The 9,158-nt window shown below is 38.9% G+C and overlaps 3 protein-coding genes across 3 annotated transcripts in view; 2 read left to right on the forward strand and 1 right to left on the reverse strand.

The window, feature by feature from the left end:
* The first annotated feature begins 487 nt into the window (after positions 1 to 487).
* LOC144650711 (uncharacterized) lies at positions 488 to 1,344 on the forward strand. The gene is made up of 2 exons (XM_078510450.1): positions 488 to 768; positions 973 to 1,344. Exons 1-2 carry the CDS (start codon positions 646 to 648, stop codon positions 1,183 to 1,185), a joined length of 336 nt encoding a protein of 111 aa, XP_078366576.1. The 5' UTR covers positions 488 to 645; the 3' UTR covers positions 1,186 to 1,344.
* Positions 1,345 to 3,735: 2,391 nt separating this feature from the next.
* On the reverse strand, positions 3,736 to 6,795 carry LOC144647107 (uncharacterized). Its single transcript, XM_078506865.1, has 5 exons — positions 6,781 to 6,795; positions 6,364 to 6,426; positions 5,930 to 5,992; positions 5,349 to 5,376; positions 3,736 to 4,906 (listed from the first exon to the last, which is right to left on the reverse strand). Exons 1-5 carry the CDS (start codon positions 6,793 to 6,795, stop codon positions 3,837 to 3,839), a joined length of 1,239 nt encoding a protein of 412 aa, XP_078362991.1. The 3' UTR covers positions 3,736 to 3,836.
* A 2,210-nt stretch (positions 6,796 to 9,005) lies between these two features.
* The window catches only part of LOC144647117 (hamartin-like), a 14,722-nt gene continuing 14,569 nt past the window's right edge, over positions 9,006 to 9,158 (forward strand). The window contains exon 1 of the mRNA XM_078506875.1: positions 9,006 to 9,148. Within this exon, the coding sequence (XP_078363001.1) occupies positions 9,006 to 9,148 (143 nt within the window). The remainder of the gene's footprint in view (positions 9,149 to 9,158) is intronic.

Consider the following 9,158-nt stretch of genomic DNA (forward strand, 5'->3'; position numbering starts at 1 on the left):
ACCAGTCTCTCGCGCTTGCGCTCGCCTTTGTTTGTTGCAGCGGAAAATGGGAAGCGCCTGTGGAGGAGGCAGAGCTAGTACCAAACCCAGGTTCTTGTATAGAGGCCCTTAAGACCTCTCTGCACGATCCAGGGTTAAGAACTAGCAGGGAGTCGGCTTGCCGCTAACGGTACAAGTGGAAAAAATAAATGTTTACATGACTGTGGCTGAACCCGGAAAACCAGTTACTTTGGCGGAAATCAATTGAACGCGGTGTGTTCTTGTTACTGGTGGTCGAAACAAATAGTACAGTCATTAAATTCCGATAGTTCCCAGGAACAACCCATTTCTACCCATTTTCCATTCAAATAAAAAGCAATACCTCGTACCACTGGAGGGGGAGGGGGGATCTTTTTGCGTTGCCAAAAAAGCCAGGCGGAGAGAAGACTGGGGAGTTTTGCCGATCGAAGGCAACTGATAAGAAACGCGCGCTTTCTAATTATCTTTAATTAGATGACATCACATCGACGACACAAACACTATTTGTTGACGTTTATTGTTTTCAAAGCAAATTGCCTTGAGAGTGCGGCGAGTGTTCATTCTCCATTCTTTAGTTGCTGTTTTTTGAAAGCAAAGCTTTAAAAAACGACTTCAGTTACAGAAAGCATGGGAAAATTGAAGACTTTCTTCTTGGCTTGTCTTGGCATAGGGATAGCGGCTGGAGCAGGCTTTTATCTCTACAGGACATTTGCCAGCAAAGATGAGGAGGAGGAAAATAGTGCTACAGAGGTAACGGCGAAAAATTGACAAATCTGAATCGGAATTTAAAATGAAATTGAAAAGTTAGAATTTGTTACAACGCGCACAACAAGACACCGGCAAAGACTAAGTCGGCAAGTATTTTTTTTAATTCGTACGCATCTATTACACGGAGAATTATGTTTGAGAGGGTCATTTGAGAATTAATTCTTTGTTGTTTTCTATATCTAACAGAGTGCCACAGAGGAAGATAACGTTCCTACAATGGAAGACTTGAGCGACGTTTCTAAAGAAGACTCAAATGGCTTTTCAAATGAAACACAAATCGAGATACTGGTCAATGCAGATACATCAGGTCCGGAAAATGGCGTCGAGAAACAACAAGATAACGCGGCAACTGAAAATCCAACGACCACCGAGAAAAAAGATCGGTCTAAAAAAAACTAATTTCGGAGGGCTTAAGAAAGGATTCCTCCTATAAATGAACTATTATTTTTTCGCCAAAAAAATTGTAATCTGTAGTTAGAGATTTATTTCGAATTTTTTTTTATTTCTAGTGATTTGTTTGTAAATAAAAATAAATTAATAATAAACATTTACAATTGACCCTGTGTAAGTAGTTTTTCTCGCCGTCAGTGACTTTAAACAAAAAAAGAAAACAAAAAATAGCATTAATGTTTTAATATCATCGTTCCTAATCCGGTCTTGATCTTCCCAATCGAAAACAGCATTGCTCATTTTTGGTTTATTACACCCTATAATTATGGCACAAAGAAAATTTTACACTGCTAAACATAGAACATAGGGCGGAAATCTGTCCGCATTGTAGGTTTTAAAACATCCGTGGTGTTTTTTCTTTTCACCGAAAGATTTTTGTCGTGATTTAAAAATTAATTCAGTGCGCCTCGCAAAAAAATGAATAAATATATTGTAACAATTTATTATGAACTTTGTTTTGCCATGTTCTCAGTACGGGAAGACAGTACTTCACAAACTAAGTCGCAAATTTTTGGTTTTTGATTCGTTCTTTTTTATGGTGATCAGAGTGTGCAAGTTGCAGGGATTTTGTAAAAAGCTAATTTACACACTTCGTCATATTACTCTCAACCCTTTTTTTAAATAGTGTTTTTTTTATATAATTATTTAGACGGAATAATTAAACTTGCTTACGATTAATCCCTTAAAGACATTTGTTCCAATCCTCTTCCTTTCATATTTTTGGCAAACACTTAATCAAAAGCCTGGTTCTGTTCGGGAGTAAACAGTTCCTTTCAGTTTCCAACTTACCTTTGCGGTGAATAGAGCTGGAAGCGAAGAATCTTTACGTTGAGTCTAAAGTTAATTTTCAGTGATAGAGGCTGGTTTGCAGCGCGATAATCTGGACGGTGCCATTTCCTGGTCAGCGGATTGCCAAGGAAAAAAAGATTTCTATGCGATACTCCTCGGGGCGGTCAAACTCAAAAAATCCAACGCCACTTCTGGTTTCCGTTGCCTCGAAAGTTTGGTAAGAGTTAGATGCAAAAATGTGCAAGACTGAAAAAGTTGTGAAAAGAGCAAATTATCAGCCCAAACCAAATGATCAGCCAAAAAAACTAGGAAGTTAACAATTTTTTAAAGAGATTGAGCCAAGCCTAAAAGCGGTGCTCCCCGGCTATTGACCTTGCCCTTTACTGTTTAAATCAGCTTAGTAAACTCTTCGACTCATTAATAATGTCATTATTTTTGTATGGATTAGAAGTGTGGGGCTCCGCCTATCAAGGCAAATATTTAGATCGGATTGACACTTTCTTTCGGCGAGCCTATCGTTTTGGCTATACAAATAAGATCATTTTGATATCTGATGTTATTAAGAATAGGGACAGTGATCTTTTCAACAGAATCACAAGTGACACTGGCCATGTATTATATGACTTGCTCCCACCCAAACGGAACAGAGCTCTTAGAGAAAGGGGCCATGACTTTATACTCCCTAAAGTAAAAACAGAACGTTTCAAACGCACTTTTGTAAATAGATGTCTTTTTAAATTTATTTCTTAAAATCCTTGTAACTGATACATATAATAGGTTCATTTTACTAGTTTAGCTTATTTTAGATTGTTTTTTTATTGTAAAGCCACACGTTTGTTGTGACTAGCTTCTTAATAAAGACTTCTACTACTACTACTACTACTACTACTACTAAATCTGAATTTACTGACTATAGACAGAAAGAAGACAACTTGAGCCCGCGATCCAATTAAACACCATGACCCGGTCAGCGGTCACATTAAAAAAACCACGATAGGTACGTTATGTATGGGGAACTATTATGTCCCCAATATAGTAATTAGCACTATAACGTACTTACCAAAACCACGCGACCTCGATAAGCAACACTTGAGCCTGCGATATGGTCATGTGATAGTGGTCAACGGATGCCTTGTTTTGACAGCTGTCAAGTGATAATAGTGTAGAGGTCTAATCTCAAAGATGCAAGCTGACGTTAACCTTAACGTTAACCTATTTCTGGAGTATGGCCAACATGTTTGGGCGACGTACGTACGCCGCAGGTCGTAGAGCGCAGGCACCCGCGAACAATGCCGCTAGCCATGATGACCCCCCGGGATGATGACCATGAAAAATCAAATGCATGGTTCTTCTATTTCTGTAGATTTTCTATGGGTATGGAGCTCCGCTACAAAGCATTTGAATTGTACTTTTGGCGGTTAGGGGCGATTGCACATAACAATTTGTTGTTGTTTTTTTGTTGTTAAGGTCAAATTTGGACAGGTGCTATGGGCAAAATTTTCATTACATTGTATTTAATGCTCATCCCAGTAAGCTATCTCAAAGCATGATAGACCGACGGAGGACAACACAAAAGCTATATATATCAAGTTCAAGGTTACAAATCAGTTTATCACGGACAACGATATAAGTTTTTAAGCTGTAGCTCTTACTGATACAAACCAGAGGTGCTAAGCTACAAGCACTGATACATTTAGTCATCAAACACAATTATGCTTTAGACGGAGGCCGAAGAATTGTTCACAACGAATTCTTGTGAATCATAAGCAGTTAAAAGTCTAAATAATTCAACACACTGCGCTTTCTTAGTTCTACACAAACTTGTAAACAAAGCTATCGATGTTGTAATTGCTTTTGTAGTAATTAGCAAACACAAGGTATCTTTGGCCTTTGTCAACAACGGCGTCCACTCCTCGACTTCCGAAGGTTTGAAAATCTTGGTAAAGAGTAAACTGTGCTCCTGACGCCTTGTACACAACTGAACGAACCGAGTACCCAGCACTATCTCCATAATGATTGGCAATAGCGAGGAACATTTCACCATTCACTTCAAACGGGTACAACTCCATAGCACCACGGGTAGGAATCTCTTGAAATAAAGCAAACTTCGCACCATCCCATTTAAAGATAGGCGATTTAGTGTTTCGATTGCTCCCTGTATAATAGTTGGCAAAAGCGAGAAAGACATGACCGCTGACACGGAAGAATTTTGCACTGTATGCCCCTTGGGTCTGCATCGTTTGCGACTTTAAGAAATGACCTCCGGACCATTTGTACACGATAGAATCAGTGTTGTATTTCTTCTGAGGGTGATAATGGTTTGCATAGACAAGGTAAGTCTCGTTGGCGATCGCGATTGAATCACAATCCATGGCACCGTCAGTAGGAATGTTCTGGTATTTCACGAACCTTCCTTCCTTCCACTTGTAGACAAATGAGTCGATTGAATAAGTACTGCCATCATGGTGTTCTGAAACGGCCAAGTAATGTTCTCCTTTAATGGTGAAATACTTGAAGCCAGACGCACCATTTGTTGAAATCACCTGGAACTGTACAAACTGCTCTTCGCTCCATTTGTAGATGACAGAGTTCTGTTTATAGCTGCCATCGTAGTGGTTTGCAATGGCCATGTAGTGCACTTTGTCTATTACGAGGTGTTCAATACCATACGCTCCATGGGTAGAGAGAGTTTGGTTTTGAACAAAACGGCCGTTTTCCATTTTGTAAACAACAGACTCGGCTTTATATTTTGATTTGTCGCCATGGTAATTGGCAAACACCAGAAACAGATCATCACCAATTGAGAAGGATTTGATGGCGGCTGCTCCTTTTGTGGGAAGGTCTTGAAACTTTTCAAAGAAGTGAAGACCTTGCCTACAGTCTGCGGGGAAATAGCAAACCAATATTGCATTTTTAATGAATATAATTCTGACCTAGCATTTGTGAGCAAAGCTCACTATATACCTAATTTCACTATATTAGTTCGTGTTAGTAAGTTAATAGAACATTATAAACATTTCAACAGCAATAACACATTCAAATGTAGAGTGAGGATTTTTCAGCACTTTTCATTTTGGGGCATGTTTTGTCTGTTTGTTTGTTTGTTTGTTTGTTTGTTTGTTTGTTTGTTTTCTTTTTTACTTTCTTTAGTAGGAGGCAGCAACTGAAACATACATACTTGGTACTTAAGTGTCAGTGTGTTTAGCTCAATAGCTAATTGGGGACACTAACATAAATATACAAATATAAAATATAAAAATACTAATATTAAAACAGGTTAACATAGCTGCAAATATAATATCAATTTAAGGTTTGTATCTCACCTCGATCACAAGGAGTCGGTTTAGTTTGCTAAAAAGAAATCAATAAATGGCACAGTAAGTTAACTGTTGCAGTGTTTAAATGCAGGGCTGATCAAACAGCTAGGGACTGATGTTATAAATTTATTTTGGCCCAATATTTCGGTTGAACAAAACCAACCTTCATCAGGGGCGTACAATGCTAAGTGAGTATGGAAACAAACGGTTACAAAATTTAAATTAACTAAGATGAAAAACCGAGTTTGTTTATTAAGTCTACTGCTGATCCTGATCTACACCAAGACCCGGCTATAATTTGCTCCTGTTTGTCAAAGTGGTCCTTGCATAGTTACATAAGTCACTGGTGTTGCAGTGTTGTTGTTTTTGCTTTTATTTAATCGCAATAAAGTTTGTACCGCCGTAAGAGCTCAATCTAGCCTCTTCCGCATCATTTTTAAGCCGCCCTTTTTGTTATAACCCCCCCCCCCTTATCTGGAAGATGAAAATTTTAATGCACCCCCCCCCCCCCTCATTCCACCCTCTTTTAACTTGAGCTATCTTTACACTAGCTATTTTTGAATGTATTTTAGAGTTGGATGTCTTACATTTCTAAGTCGTTCCACTTCTTGAGTGAGGTCTTTAAGCTTTGACTTGATCGCTGTTAGTTCCTATAACGAGGTAAGATAAATGTGTTAAACTTGAGTGAGGTCTTTAAGCTTTGACTTGATCGCTGTTAGTTCCTATAACGAGGTAAGATAAATGTGTTAAACTTGAGTGAGTTATGCTGTATGTTTATACCTTTCCCATCCTCCTTAACTACTCATTCCTGTATCTGACCAATTACTTTGCTTTTATTTTAATTTTTGCTTAAAATATCTCTTTTGAATTTTAGGGAAAAATTCTGTCTATTAGTTTTTCCAAATAAGGTACTTGGCAAAACTGAATATTCAAACGCTGTGAACGCGCATTACACGTTTTAACCCCTTGTGAGTTTTTGTTATGATATGAATGACATGAAAATTAAAGACTCGTTACAAACCTTTATATCGCATATTCCTGGTTCGCCTTTCTTGCCATCTCTCCCTTGATCTCCCTTGTCACCCTGCGAGAATACAACACACGAGTTGAAGAGGGTAGTAGGGGAAGGGAGCAGTAAAGCTACGGGGGTGGGGTGAGGTACATTTCGGTTAGCGTTCGCCTGTTACCAATGTGGCCTGGTTTTGAGGGTTTTTTGCTGCTAGTTTACAACATAAAGGTTGCCAGAAAATAGTCAAGAAAAAATCAAATTCTTGAAGGTCAGGGGAAAGTCAAGGAATTGTTTTTGTCAGGGAAAATTGTCATATTAAAATAAGAAAATTTTTAAAAGTTTGGTCACGGAAATTAAATTTTTAAAACGTAAAAACCAGGAAATATTAAACTGATGTCTGTGGCAACTATGTAGGTAAAGTGCATTTACTGATCTTAACTCCATCCCTCCCATTCAAGCCATCTCTTCCTACAAATAAAAGGTCTGCCATTACTCAATAGCTCAATAGTTAACAGTCCGTGGGTATTTTAAAGAGAGTTTGACAGAGAACGATAAAGAGTAAAATACAACTGTTTCAGAACCGAGTTTTACATTTTGCATTGAGAAGGGTGTTCGAAAGAGAAAATGAATTGTGTAAAATTTCTCTGTAAGGAACTCAATGCAGTTATAGCCAGCGTTTCATATGCTATTCCAAAATGTGTTTAACGAGTGTTTACGGACGCCCTTCGCAGGAAATTCTAGTGAAAAATGGTTTAGGAAAGAGCGCCCACTAAATGAAGAAGAAGAAGAAGCAGAAACTGCGAGGGATCTGGGGAGGGCACTAGCCTCAGACCCCTCCCAGAAACTATCCGTGGAGCCGGCTCGACCGCGGTCAAACGTCAGAAATACGCAAAAATAAAACAAACAAGAAAATTACTTGAAAGATAAAGTTTTAATCTTCACAGTTCAAAGTTCGATTCATAATATGCGGACTTGTCGACGCCATTTTGTCAAGGCGCTTATGGTTCGGATGCGGAACATTTAAAAAGTAAAAACACTCCTTTACCTGAGGAAATAGGAATATGTTTACACTCAGGAGCTATTTTATCTATCCTTGCTCAAACTGAAACTTCATAATGAACGAAATTCCCCGAAATAGAAAGAAAAGCTGCCTGAGACGTTTGACCGCGGCGAAGGTGGCGGCTAAGTTTTGCGCTTGCGAGCTGTTTTTTTCTGATTCTACACTGGGAAATGAACATTTGCTGGCGCGCCGCATGCTATTTCATTGATCTGATTGAAAACAGTATAAATTCCACGAACGCCAGCAAAAAGCTTGAAAGTAGAGAATTAACTCTAAGGTAATTAAAGTGCTGGAAAGATTACTTGTGAGCGTTAGTCCTTGAAAAGAAATCGGGAAGCACACAAAGTGGCAGTGACAAATTCTTTGGCTTCCGTGGAATTTGATAGTGACGTAAAACGTGTACTTACCGTCACGTCCATCTCTTCCATGGCAACCACATTGATGGATAGTCGAGGCCTGAGGAAATAAACACAACAGTTGGGTGAATTTTGATTTTTTTTTTCAGTACGAAAACTAGCGGAAAGATTGACGAGTGTTTAGTCATCTGGTCATGAACCAATGACGGTTGTATGAACGGGCATCTCACACTCCTAGATTCATCGTGGTATTTATACATAGTCCTATAAAATTATAAATGTAGACAGCCACAACGAAACCAGCAATGTCACCGGATATCAGCAAATAGATTCATCACTTTAGAAACGACTTTAGATCTGGGGCGAGTCTCATCTCGCAGTTGCTTGTGGGACCGTTGTTTTTTTTTTACCAGTAAGAGTCCCACAAACGACTGCAATAGGAGACTCGACATCAAAAACCAAAAACAGTTCGATAATCCTTGACGTCATAACTGAACCGCGCGGATTCACGCAAATTTGCATGGGCTTTCGCGTGGATGTTGGCAGAGTTACGTGGTCAGTGTCACGTGGGTTTCGAATGGCTCGCGAGTGACAAGGAAGGGAATACTGAAAATATCATATGAAACAGTGATCAACAGTGCTCAAATAAAAATCAAGAACATCATTTCCATGTGTCCAGCTTCCTCTGAGAACGTGTAAAACACAATGTAACCGTGATCGAGAGGCGACTCCATAGACTGACCTAGCCTCAGTTTGTCGGCAGAATAAATGCGTTTGTTAAGAATGCCGAACATGAACACTGTTTTGAGAAAGTCAACGTAGCTAGTGGGCTGCACGACATGAAAGAAGGATTTAGAATGAGAGGCCAGAATATTTTCACCACAAAATTTAAAATATAAATTTAAGTTTTAATATTTTACCTGACTTTGTTGGTTTGAATCCACAAGGACACAAAGTAGGATAAAACACAACAAACGCACCAAGCAAAACATCTTGTCGAGTCGTGTCGCAAATCTCGCCTTGCACTATCAGCACTATAGTGAATGTGGAACATATAAACTGCAGGACGTGATGTTATGCGTTGATTCGCAATTTTTAAGCTGTTCTCAGTTTCTAAACAAACATAAAACTACGTGCAGAGTTGTATCACACAAATGGTATTTGTTTGGTACAACTCTGCACGTAGTTTAATGTTTGTTAAGAAGCTTATCATGCTTGGCTCATGACCAAGTATGACAATGGGATCAAGTCAAAAGATAGTTTATTTGCCAGTTCCTGTCTGTATTATGACCGGGGATGTAGAATTAGAATTGTTACTAATAGCGTTTGTCGTCCTTAACTGGACTGCAAACAGTCGCTCTTTTTCGCTTAAAAATCCGTGGTAAGAACGC

Source organism: Oculina patagonica, chromosome 1 (genome assembly GCF_052425735.1).
Source record: "Oculina patagonica isolate OP01 chromosome 1, crgOcupat, whole genome shotgun sequence".
Taxonomy (NCBI): Eukaryota; Metazoa; Cnidaria; class Anthozoa; order Scleractinia; family Oculinidae; genus Oculina; species Oculina patagonica.

Bases quoted from the DNA above. Each gene is read 5' to 3' on its own strand.
- LOC144650711 (XM_078510450.1), top strand. From the start codon at position 646: ATGGGAAAATTGAAGACTTTCTTCTTGGCTTGTCTTGGCATAGGGATA. The intron at 769-972 runs GTAACGGCGAAA...TATATCTAACAG, and splicing joins AGGAAAATAGTGCTACAGAG to AGTGCCACAGAGGAAGATAA.
- LOC144647107 (XM_078506865.1), bottom strand. The intron at 5,377-5,929 runs GTAAGACATCCA...ATTTCTTTTTAG, and splicing joins AAGTGGAACGACTTAGAAAT to CAAACTAAACCGACTCCTTG. The intron at 4,907-5,348 runs GTGAGATACAAA...ATTTCCCCGCAG, and splicing joins ACCGACTCCTTGTGATCGAG to ACTGTAGGCAAGGTCTTCAC.